Source organism: Leucopleurus acutus (assembly GCF_964270905.1).
Source record: "Leucopleurus acutus genome assembly, chromosome: 20".
NCBI lineage: Eukaryota > Metazoa > Chordata > Mammalia > Artiodactyla > Delphinidae > Leucopleurus > Leucopleurus acutus.
Window position 1 is genome coordinate 19,510,583 of NC_139162.1, and position 11,718 is coordinate 19,522,300.

Consider the following 11,718-nt stretch of genomic DNA (forward strand, 5'->3'; position numbering starts at 1 on the left):
GCGCCCGCCCAGCCTAAAGGGCAGGCCTCTCGGAGGAAGTGATGCCTGACGGTACGCCTGGCTCAATCTCAAGACGGGTCTATAGTGCCCCAGCCTTGGCCTGCGCCGCCAGGCACCCTCCCGGTTCGCACACCGTGGTCCCTTCTCTGTGTCTTTGTTGGAGCGCTTGGCATTTTCTCGGATCCGCGTAGAGAGCGCGCTGAGGCAGCCGCCCCACCCAAACCGCAGGCGGCATACCAGCAGGGCCGGGTGTCCCTCGCGTTACCCCGTCGCCACGCCACGCCACGCCACGCCCCCTTCCCGTTCCCCGGAAATGCACCGTAGGAGCGGAAGCGCCCGCCTGCAGTTGCCGGCAGCAGTTCCGCGATGGTGGGCGGCGGCGGGATGGGGGGCGGCCTCCTCGAGAATGCTAACCCCCTCATCTATGAGCGCTCTGGGGAGCGGCCAGTGACCGCGGGCGAGGAGGACGAGCAGGTTCCAGACAGCATCGACGCGCGCGAGATCTTCGATATCCGCCGCTGCCGGGCGCGGGCGGGTTCGCGGGGGCCTGGGAGGTGGTGGGATGAAGTGATGTCCAGTAGTCGGTGGAGCTGTAGTAGGGCCGGGCAATCCCGGAGGGGGGTTCTGAGTGGGCAGAGGCGCAGAGTCCCCTTTCCTTCACTTGCCACATCTGATTCGCTCCATCAATGACCCGGAGCATCCACTGACGCTGGAAGAATTGAACGTAGTAGAGCAAGTCCGGGTTCAGGTGAGTCACTCGCAGCGTCCAGGGGAGCGACTTGTTCGGGAGAGTCAGAAGGGCTCAGCTGTGCACCAGGGGCCTGGCGTTCTCTCAGCTCACGGACTCCTCAGGGGATCTTTGGAACGGGGTGTGTGTGTGCCCATTTTATGGATGAGGAGACTGAGACGCATACTGATTAGATGACTTACCTGAAGCAACAAACTAAGAAGAGGGTCAATGGGCTGGACGGGCCATGACTCCTAACATCCCACCTCTCCAACCAGGTGAGCGACCCCGAAAGCACAGTGGCCGTGGCCTTCACACCCACCATTCCGCACTGCAGTATGGCCACACTTATTGGCCTGTCCATCAAAGTCAAGCTTCTGCGATCCCTTCCCCAGCGTTTCAAGGTAAGGTGGAACTGAGCCGTGGGGGTGGGGCAGGCATGAGTGTTTGCTACTGAGGAGGACATGGAGAGCATGAACTTGAACATCAGAGTGAGATCTGGAAGGATCCCAGCTAGCAGAGATGAAACTGGGAGGAGGCTTTCCAGTTGGATGCGGCAAGACTAAAGACCCAAGCTGGAAAGTGCAGAAAAGTAGTGAGGAGTGTGGCAGGAAGGGCAGTAGGGAGCTGTAGATAAGTTTGGAGCAGGGATGGGGCGCAGGTGGGCCTTTAAGTCAGCAGCAATTGACCAGTCCTTTGGGTAGAGATGGAATGGCTGTGAGTGGGTTTGGGGTGTAATGGAAGGGCCGGAGTCCAGAGGCATGATTAGGAAGAAGGATCAAATGGAGGTGGTGAGTGGGGAGAGGGGAAAAGGGGGTAGCCAGGTGTGTGAGTGCTCAGGCCCCACCTATCTCCCTCCCAGCTGGACGTGCACATTACACCAGGGACCCATGCCTCGGAGCATGCAGGTAAGTACGGGCGGGTGTTGAGGCATTAGCCCGGAGGCTCCCCGCTTGCCATGGTGGTCTGTAGGGCAAGATTAGGGGGACGGTTGGGGGTTTGGCAGTAGGTGGGTGACTCCCCAGTGGAGGTGGCAACCTAGACCTAAGCTGGCCTGACTTGAGTGTCCTGTGTTTACCATGTTCTCCCACTCCTGCCCTTTCCCTCTCCTAAGTACACAGGACCAGGGTTGTCAGGCTTTATAGTATAGGAAGCAGACATGAGTGGCCAGGTGGGAAGGGGTCACAAGAAGGTAGGGTAGGTGTGGGTTCAGGTGGTTGGGGTAGCCTGACCAAGGTTTGGGATCCTGGGAAGGCGGCGACAGGAGGGCTTTGTTGGTGGGGGTATAAATATATTTCACTACTCTCTTCTTTCCACCCAGTGAACAAGCAGCTTGCGGATAAAGAGCGAGTGGCAGCCGCCCTAGAGAACACCCACCTGCTGGAGGTTGTGAACCAGTGCCTATCAGCCCGCTCCTGAGCCTGAATTTTTGCTCCCAGCCCCACGCAGGGCTCATGGCCTTGTTTTCTTGAACCACTGACAACAAGAAACTAACATTTTGCATTTTGTAATAAACTCTTAATTTATATTCATTTCCCAGCATGCCTGAGAGTCTTTCATCTCAGTGGGGGTCACTCCGGGTTTGGGGTAGGGGTGGTAGTGAGTGCCTATACAGGCTGGGTTGATGAGGTTTGGTTCATTTTTTAAATTTCTCCCAATGGTTTGATTAGGAAAAGTTGCAAGTATGCCAAAAAATTGAAAGAATATTGTAGTGAACACTTTTGTATACCCACCACCTAGATTTAACAGTTGTTAACATGTTGCAGCTTTGGTTCTATTTATGTGTGTGTAGAATATAAATATACTTGAAAGTAAGCTGCAGACACATGACCCTTCACTTCTCGGTACTTCATCCTGTGTCTCCTAAGAATAAGCCTGTAACCACAGTACTGTTATTTGGCCCCTAAATGAACAATTCTCTGACACTAATATCTAATATCCAGGCATGTATGAATTTCTCCCCAAATGTCATTCATAGTTGTTTTTTAAATCAGGCTCCAGTCAAGTTTCGTGTATTGCATTTGGTTGTCATCTCTCTTTAGCCTCTTCTAGAACTGTCTCCCTGCCTCCCTACCTTTTAATCTTTCTTGACACTGACTATTTTGAAAAGCCCAGGTGAGTTGTCCTGGAGAAGTCCCACAGTCTGATTTGTTGTTTTGTCTGCTGTGTTTCCTATAAACTAGAAGTTGGTTGAGTTCAGGTTTGAGTTGACTAGTGAGAACCTTGCCCAGGAGTGTTGTGTGTATCCTTAGCATCCACCAGTAGCTGTGAGATACCAGCTTGTCCCCACTGTTGGTGATGATCAGTTTGGTCCCCTGGTCAGGGCAGTGCCAGCAGATCTCTCTGCTGAAAGCCATCTGAAGCACTGTCTCCACCAGCAGCCTGGGAAACGTGTGGCACCCCAGGTGCTCAGGTCTGGGGCCTCTGCCTCGCCGAGCACAGTTGGTCACCAGGATAGACCGTGGGGCTTAGACCTTGGATCAGCCAGTCAGGAGTCCTAATGTCACAATCCCCTGCCTGCATTTCCTTCTCTGAGGAAAAATGCGGTTATTAAGAAGACTTGCCCACCTGGTGGGCAGAGGCCTCAGCAGGGACCCTGACCGCTTGGCAGATCTATTCTTGGGGGCCTTCTGACAACATTGGACCTGTCCTGAGAGTGGGCACTGGCCGAAGGTTTTATATATACTATCTAGTCCGTCAGTCCTCAGGCCAGCCCTGTGTGGCCGCTGCTGCTCTTTATCATCTCTGTTCTGCAGATGAGGAAAGAAGAATCTAGAATAAGTAACTGACTCCCCAAGACCTCCAGTTAGGGAGTAGAGGAACCTCAGCTGGTCAGCAGGTACTGCTCAGCTGGCAGGGGGTGCTGTTGCCTAGCTGGAGGGGCCTACGCCCACCTCCAACCCCCACTCACAGGCGGGAGTAGCTTCGCCACCTAGTGACCAAGATCTGGCTGCTCAGAGGGGTGAAGCCATCGACCCATGTCTCCCAGTTTCTTCATGTGTCATGTGGGGAGACACAATAGCTTACGACTGCTCTGGAGATTTAAAATGGATCTGGGACCATTTCAGGTGATCTTCCAGGCAGAGTACCTCCCATTTCCACAGATGAAGAAGCTCAGTGCTCCAGAGAGGCAGGAGGCCCCCCAGGGCCCCGCAGGCCCCAGGGAGCCTCCCCAACCACCAATACCCAGCTGTAGGCTTTACGACGTGTGTACTTCTGCACTGACGGCCCGCTGTGTCTAGGTGTCTGTGGTGTCTGTGTTCACCTGGGGGTGGGAGGTCACGGGGGAGGCAGGTGTCACTGAGTCATTCAGCTCGCTCTCCTGGCAGCCAGGCCACGGTGGACGAGGGTCATCAAGCTGCTCGTATCCAGCTGGCATATCAGATTGTCCCTTTGTCAGTCTTGACTCATCTGTGCGTGGCCCACGGCTGCCTGCAGGGACACCATTTGTGAATCCTGGGCTAGTGCCCGGGGAACTTTCTGGAATCCCAGCTGCTGTCTGAGAACATGGGGGTGGGAGGGGTGGGGTGAAGTTTTAGGTCCCTGAAGCCCTCCACCAGGGGTGTGTGGCTGTGCTGTTTCTGGCCTGTGACTTCTCAGGCCTCGGTTACCATGTCTACAAAATGGGAACAACAAATCATAGCTGAGTGAGACGGACCCAGAGATTAGATGACATGTACGAACAGGCCCAGCTATGTCCATTTTTGCTCATCCTCATTCCCAAAGCACAAGGGCCTGGCACACAGTAGTAGGTATTCAGTACAGGTCAGTGGAATGAATGAATTGAGACTTAGAACAGAAGAACTGGGGCATGGGAGCTGTGGTGTAAGGACGGCCGGGAATATTGAAATCCAGCCAAGTTGCCTTTGCAGCATTTTGCTACCCGAGGGAAGGGGAAGGGCATGGGGTCCCACAGAGAAAAGGTAGGTATGGGGGAGAGGGGAGAGGTATCTGCATCTGTCCCTCTCCTGGGCAGACCACCATTCTGGAGAGAATGGAGCAGAAGCAGGAAAGAAGAAGCAGGAGAGGACCCAGGGATTCACTCAACCTGTCCTGTCCAACTATGGGTGATAATAAAAGTGTTCATATCGAGATATTACTATAGGCCAGACATGTGCCAACCACCTTACCTCTGCATTTTGTGTTATTTATATCTTATAACAACCCCTATGAAGACATTATCCCTGTTCTACACAAGCGGGAACTGAGGCTCGGCCAAGCTAAATGGGCAGGGGTGAAACAGCTAGTGAGGTGCAGAGCTGGGATTCGGAGGCTGGGCTATCCTAGGGGTATTCAAGCCTCAGTTTGCTCCTTCTGGGCAGCCAAGCTCAGCCCAGAGAACTGAGAGGACCAGGAGGTGGGAATGGGGGTGTTTCAAGGTCATGTCCTGGTACGGTTCCCCGGGCCCCTGGCCATACCGATGCTTGTGATGGGTCTGGCCTGTTGCAGAATGCTTGGGGCCTGAGTGGCCCAATGTGGATGCAGTTCCCTTGGCAATGAGGAAACATTGCTGAGGTCAAGAGCTTAGATTATCAGAGGGGAAACCCAGCCCTAATTCCTTGCATGGCTCCCTGCTTGGAAGGACCACAGCTACCCCCCACACCCACCCTCTGTTGGACATCCAGGGGCTCTTGTCAGCAGCAAGGTCATGTGTAAGGTGGTTAGGAGGGGCCATAAGCAGCCCAGCAGCATTCCTGATGGGAAGTAGTTTGCTGGCTCTTAAGACTTTTGTTCCTTTTGTTTTGCTTTGTTGTTTTTTAATTTTTTGGCCGTGCCACACGGCCTGTGGGATCTTAATTCCCCAACTGGGGATCGAACCCGTGCCCCCTGCACAGGAAGCGCAAGGTCTTAACCACTGGACTGCCAGGGAAGTCCCAAGACTTTCGTTCTTTAACAGACAGCTTAACCCATGACTCCCTCTTCCCTCTGGATCTCGTCCAGGAAGCTAGAGCCAACATGGGATTGCCCAGGCCTCCAAGACCCCCCAGGCCATGTGAAGAACACAAATAGATAGATCACCCCTCAGTCCAGGCCTTGTCTAACTTTGAGGACCTCAAGTACCAGAGGGGCCTGCATGAACCCTCTTAACCAGGCCCTCCTCATTCCAAGGCCCTCTCAGATGTTGCCAAGGAAACTGATGCAGCAGTCAGACAGACCTGACCCAGGTCTCCATGACAACCTACAGCAGCCCACTAGGATCCATCCCTCCGTGATGTCACCTGAGCCCTGAATGGGTGACCCCCACCCCCACCACACTCGTCACAACATACGTCACTCTAATAGCGAGTCCCTGTCACAAAGTACCTCACAGCGTGCCTGTTCCCAGTCTCCACACACCCCAAACATGAGTAAGGCAGTTTACAGCTGGCCACCCTGAGGCTGGGAGGGAGGCAAGACCCAGGAGCCTGGAGGCAGATTCAGGACTAGAGCCCAAGCCTCCCCATTACATCTCCTCCCCTCTGTGCCCCAGCACCCTCCCTGGGTTGAGGAGGGGCTGATCTCTGGGTAGTGGTAGCACCAAGTGGTGGCTAAACCCCCACCCCGCTGACCCCATCCCTACTCTACAACTATGCCCCTTCTGAATGGGAGTCTGAACCTCCAGGCCCTGTGTGTGCCCTGAACTGCAGGCGCAGTCTGAGACTAAAGGGAAGGAAGGAGACATTGCAGACTCTTAGAGTGGCTGGAGCTGGACCCGACTCTGGTCTAGTCTCACCCCTATCCGCTCCTGCTGGCATCTGACACCTGTCTGCCAGGATTTCCCCAACTTTGGGCAATCTCCAGGCCAGGAGCAGAATGACCAGGGCCAGGTATTTTTAGCAGAGTTACAGGCAGCTGCCTGGAGGGCGCTGAGGGGGAGGTGGTGCTGACTTCATCCTTTTCCTTCTCTGGGCCTGTATTCCCTCCCCAAGGTTCAAGCTGTCCCTCTACCTGCACCACACTGCCAGCGGGCCTCCCTTCCTTGCCCCCTCCCCCAGCTCTCCAAGGGCCCCCAGGGGCTCAGGTGTCACTAACCCTCATCCTGAAGGGCAGGCTCATCAGGTGGAATCTTCAACTGCCAAGGACAGGGATGCGAGTGGGGAAGGACCTGGTGCTGAGGCTAGAAGCCTGGATTTAGAGCCCCTAAATACCAGCGGGTGGGGAATGGGTGACATGGGCAGTGAAGGGTGAAGTCTGTCCGACCTGTAACTGGTCTGCTTGCTTGGGCGACAGGCCAGGACTGGGAGAGAGGGAAAGGAGAAATCACTTTTAAAGGGCCAGACCTCAATTCTGCCCTAGTGGGGACTTGGCGCACTTGGCTGGTCGGGGCTTTCCCCCTGGCCCCCACCCGTGGTGGCACCCTCCACCTCCATCGCCCTCCTCCGCACCATTCACGTGCTCCCTTTCCTTCTCCCTTTTCCCTCCTTACCTGCCCCCCCTCTCCCCCCCGCCCCCCCCCCCCGCCGCCACACACACACACACACACACACACACACACACACCCACACACTCAGACCGGGCTGTTGTCTGCTGAGTCTGCCCCTGCCCCGCCCTGGCGGGTGAGGCGGGGGCTGGGTGGGTGTGAGGTTCTAGGAGGAGGGCGGGGAATCCCCCTCGGGAGAGGGGGACGGACACGTCAGCCCCCGGACAGCGCAGTCCTGGGCGAGCGCAGGGGTGGCGGCGGGGGCGGGCAGAGGCTTAAATAGGCGGCTCTGGAGCCCGGACCCAGTGCGGACCGAGAAGGCAGCGGCTGCGACAGCGTCGAGTGTCCGAGCCTGGGTCTGCGAGTGGATTGTATCCGAGCCCGGGACTTACCTAGTCCTGACCGCGTCCGTGTGTGACTGGGTGAGTGTCCTGGCAGAGCAGGGTGGGGATGGTCTCACCGTCTAGGATGAACGAGTCAGGAGGATGGGTCACAAGTCAGGGCGCAAGGACCTTCTGCGGCATGTCCTGGGCCCCGAGCATCTTTCTTGACCCGTGGTCGGGCAGGCGCGTCCCGGGTCCAGCTTCCCACTCCATCTCCACCGCGGCTCACGCGGCCATCTGGATTCCCGTTCCCCAGACGGCGTCCGACGCGATGACTCTGAACGGCGGCGGCAGCGGAGCGGGCGGGAGCCGCGGTGGGGGCCGGGAGCGCGAGCGCCGTCGGGGCAGCACACCCTGGGGCCCGGCGCCCCCGCTGCACCGCCGGAGCATGCCTGTGGACGAGCGCGACCTGCAGGCGGCGCTGGCTCCGGGAGCTCTGACAACGGCCGAGGCTGGGACTGGGGCCCAGGGTCCGAGGCTGGACTGGCCCGAGGGCTCCTCCGACTCGCTCAGCTCAGGAGGCAGCGATTCAGACGAGAGCATTTACAAGGTGCTGCTGCTGGGGGCGCCTGGCGTCGGCAAGAGTGCTCTGGCGCGCATCTTCGGTGGTATAGAGGACGGGCCTGAAGCAGAGGCCGCAGGTGAGGGGCTGGGAGAGACTGTTCAAGGGAGGGGTGAGCACAGGGTTAGGACTGGGAGCTACAGGACTGGGGACCAGGATTAAAAGCAGCAGGTAACAGCGGGATTCTGAAGACACTTTGAGAATCTGCCTCTACCTACGCCTTTCACAGATGGGGAAACTAAGGGAGAAGGTACCCCAGCCCTTAGTAGGGAAAGAAGTGCTTAGAGTAGAAGGGCATACGATTAATTACTCTGTAGTCTGGGGACAGGATATCCCTCCCTGCCAGGACGGGCAAGAACCCAGCCAGAGGGAGTTTCTAGGAGAGGAGTCCTAGGTAACCAAGGTCCCCAGGGGATGTCTGTTCTAACTCAGGCCACTGTGGTCAGAACCACCCTGGGTCTCAGGCTACAGGAGGGCAGGGAGCACAGGAGTGGCTACCCAGGACATTGCTAGCTTGGGGAAGGGGTGCCTAGGTGGGGGCCAGGCACACCGTGCCCTCCAACCCCCCATTTCTAAGCCCTGTCACTTCTGTTGCTACACAGCAGCCATCAGTGGAGGAGAAGGTTAGGAGGGCTCTGGGGAGGAGTTGAAGGGTGTGGCCAGAACAGGAAACCTGATGTATTGGAGGAGGGGGCCTCTTGGCAGCCAGCAGGTAACCTGACTACTGGTCTCCTACCTAGGGCACACGTATGATCGCTCCATCATGGTGGATGGAGAAGAGGCAGCGCTCATGGTCTATGACATTTGGGAGCAGGTAAGATGCAGGCTGAGACCAGGACAGGGTGGGAGGGGTGAGCTGGGGGTAGGGACCTGCTGGGAGTGACAGCCTTGTAGCTGGGGCGTGAGGACTATTGGGTAAATATGTGTCTGTGTTCCCTAGGATGGGGGCCGCTGGCTACCTGGCCACTGCATGGCCATGGGAGATGCATACGTCATCGTGTATTCAGTGACGGACAAGGACAGCTTTGAGAAGGCCTCAGAGCTTCGGGTCCAGCTGCGGAGGGCGCGGCAGACAGACGACGTGCCCATCATCCTAGTGGGCAACAAGAGCGACCTGGTGCGCTCTCGTGAGGTCTCCTTGGATGGTGAGCAGGGAGTGGGTCAGAAAGGGAGGGAGATCCTGGCTGGGCTGTGGTGCACTCAGTCTGGACTCAGCTCGAGTCCCTGGGGATCATCAGTGGCTAAAAATGTTTAGGAAGAAAACTCAGGAAGATGGGGGAGAGCTTCTGCCCTCCCACAGGACTCCCAAAGACCTGAGTGCTGGGGAAAGGACCAAATGAGCTAGGGGAGGTGAAGGTTGCTGGACGCTGAGCTGGGCCACCTCAGAGCCCTCCTTTTCTGTCTTCTTTGTCCCTGGCCTGGCATATGAAGGGTGAAGAGAGTGCAGGGAATCAGGCCAGGAGTCCAGAGCCTGGATTCCAGGCCAGGGCCAGTCTCAGCGTAGCCTTGCCCTTGGGGAGCACCCCCCTCTTGGACTCAGCATCATCCTCTGTGGCCCCCAGACCTGAGCCCCGCAGAGGAACCAACCGTGACTTGGTGATGTCCCCCCATTCTACCCATCATTCATCATGATATAACATCAAGCCATAACACACTAAGCTGTTCAGCAAAGTTTTCATTTTGTTGACTACTACAGCACTTCCATTTAAATATCAAACTTCAAATTATTTCATAAATGGGTCTCCTTTTGTGGGCCTCTGTGAGCTACTTAAACGTGGGCACGCTCTGCCAATTGGGTGACCCAGTGATGCCTGGGCCCCTCTGTACAGGAGCTGGTGTCGTTGTGTTTCTGGGGAAGACCCAGGGATGTGGTAGTGCCATGGGGTGGCCAGGGTTTGAGTGGGCTGCTCACCCCCCGCCCCACCCTTTGTTTATTGACTTGTGCCTGTCCCCACCCACACCAGAGGGCCGGGCCTGTGCTGTGGTCTTTGACTGCAAGTTTATTGAGACGTCGGCTGCGCTGCACCACAATGTCCAGGCGCTGTTTGAGGGTGTCGTGCGCCAGATACGCCTGCGCAGGGACAGCAAAGAGGCCAACGCACGTCGGCAAGCGGGTACTCGGCGGCGAGAGAGCCTTGGCAAGAAGGCGAAGCGCTTCCTGGGCCGCATCGTCGCTCGAAACAGCCGCAAGATGGCCTTGCGTGCCAAGTCCAAGTCCTGCCACGACCTCTCCGTGCTCTAGGTCCTGGGGCACTCACTGTATTGTGCAGACAGATGGGCAGATTGGTGGGCTGGCCCAGCCAACTGCCCAAGGTACCCCAGGGCTGGCTCAGACTCTGGGTATCCCCCACCTCATGGTCGTGGACAGAGAGACAGTGCGGCCCAAGCAGGTGGCTCCCAGTGGCCGTCAAGGGCTGCGCCCACAGAGATGCCTGTGCAGGCCCATGTGCATCCCACGCAGCAGCCTGAGCCCAGCCTGTGGAGCAGGCCTGTGAGTGGGGAGAGGACTCTGCCTTTCTCTGCACCCGTGGTGTGCATGCCCTGGAGGGAGGCTGTTCAGTGCCCTGGCTATTTGTTTACATGCAGATTTTTGTAATAAAGACCATTTCCTGATAGGTCAGGGCTGTTGACTCTGTGTTTCCTTTGATTGGGGGGCTGCAGGAGCAGGAAGCGTTCCTGAAGTTGAGGAACATACGAGGCTGGTTCCTGAAGCCGCCCCACCCTAGTGTGTGGCCTTGACTATTCTAATGTTTGGGCCCAGATATAGCCAGCTGGGTCAGAGGGGCAGGGGTGGGTGGGGACCTGGTTGGGGAGTCTAAGCAGCAGGAAGAGACATGAATCCCACCCAGCCCGTTATCCAGATTCTTCTGAGCTGGAGCCTGGCATTGCCTAGCTGATAAAAGGCTCAGTTACCCCACTGTATGTCAGGGAAATGGAGGCTGCCCAAGGGACCACGTCCTGCCCCAGGTGTCATGGCCAAACAAGAACCCTGGGTCCGGCTCCTGGGCGGGTGTCTCTGCCCTGCTCCCCACTGAGGGACTGGAAATCTGCTGAGGTGGAGTGGCTGTGGAAGGCTTCTGAGACTCCCTGGCTGGAGAAGGAGGCCGCTGGTTTGTTAAGGCTGGGATGAGCAAGGCGCACTCAGGCGGACTTGAGTCCACATGTCTCCCCACCTCCCGGCTGAGGTTGGCCTACTAGGAAGGGAGTTGGGGACGGAGGACAGGGAGGGTTCACTGTTCTCCCCGCTGTGAGTGGCCAGGCCAGAGCATCCCATGCTCCGCATTGGCTAATGTGGGAGCAGGTCCCTGGAGCCCTCCTTTCCTGGAAGGAGAGTCCTTGCATTTGCGCATAATGGAGGTGTGCATCTCCCCACCAACCACACCTGGGAAGAGGAGCCTTCTGGGCATAGGTGCCTGCTAGGAGTTTGCCCGCATCATTTCAGGAGGGAGCATCCCCATTCAGCAATGGCAGACAGGGGACAGAAGCACTTGCCCGAGGCCACACGGGCAGAAGTGGCTGAGTGGGACTGGTATATGTCTGCCCACCTTGGGAGACCAGAAGCAGCCTGGGGCAAGGCTGGGGACAGTTTCTGAGAAGGTTCCAGGCCAGGGTCCATACATTTTTTTAAAATTTATTTTTATTTTAA

The 11,718-nt window shown here is 57.0% G+C and overlaps 2 protein-coding genes across 3 annotated transcripts; both read left to right on the forward strand.

The window, feature by feature from the left end:
• The first annotated feature begins 310 nt into the window (after window positions 1-310).
• CIAO2B (cytosolic iron-sulfur assembly component 2B) lies at window positions 311-2,249 on the forward strand. Its single transcript, XM_082862440.1, has 5 exons — window positions 311-508; window positions 645-748; window positions 1,006-1,131; window positions 1,590-1,635; window positions 2,049-2,249. The coding sequence occupies exons 1-5, from the start codon at window positions 367-369 to the stop codon at window positions 2,144-2,146; spliced, it is 516 nt and encodes a 171-aa protein (XP_082718566.1). The 5' UTR covers window positions 311-366; the 3' UTR covers window positions 2,147-2,249.
• Window positions 2,250-7,446: 5,197 nt separating this feature from the next.
• RRAD (RRAD, Ras related glycolysis inhibitor and calcium channel regulator) lies at window positions 7,447-10,662 on the forward strand. 2 transcript variants are annotated; one of them, XM_082862695.1, is made up of 5 exons: window positions 7,447-7,549; window positions 7,767-8,151; window positions 8,813-8,886; window positions 9,013-9,217; window positions 10,037-10,662. In XM_082862695.1, exons 2-5 carry the CDS (start codon window positions 7,782-7,784, stop codon window positions 10,312-10,314), a joined length of 927 nt encoding a protein of 308 aa, XP_082718821.1. In that variant the 5' UTR covers window positions 7,447-7,549; window positions 7,767-7,781; the 3' UTR covers window positions 10,315-10,662. The 2 variants fall into 2 exon arrangements, with proteins under 2 accessions (XP_082718821.1, XP_082718820.1); XM_082862694.1 differs by lacking the exon at window positions 7,447-7,549 and having other exon boundaries at window positions 7,589-8,151.
• Window positions 10,663-11,718: the final 1,056 nt, after the last annotated feature.

Coding starts and splice junctions, on each gene's coding strand:
- CIAO2B (XM_082862440.1), top strand. CDS start 367: ATGGTGGGCGGCGGCGGGATGGGGGGCGGCCTCCTCGAGAATGCTAAC. Junction 749..1,005: donor TAGAGCAAGTCCGGGTTCAG/GTGAGTCACTCG, acceptor CTCTCCAACCAG/GTGAGCGACCCCGAAAGCAC. Junction 1,636..2,048: donor CCATGCCTCGGAGCATGCAG/GTAAGTACGGGC, acceptor CTTTCCACCCAG/TGAACAAGCAGCTTGCGGAT.
- RRAD (XM_082862694.1), top strand. CDS start 7,596: ATGAACGAGTCAGGAGGATGGGTCACAAGTCAGGGCGCAAGGACCTTC. Junction 8,152..8,812: donor GCCTGAAGCAGAGGCCGCAG/GTGAGGGGCTGG, acceptor TCTCCTACCTAG/GGCACACGTATGATCGCTCC. Junction 8,887..9,012: donor TCTATGACATTTGGGAGCAG/GTAAGATGCAGG, acceptor TGTGTTCCCTAG/GATGGGGGCCGCTGGCTACC.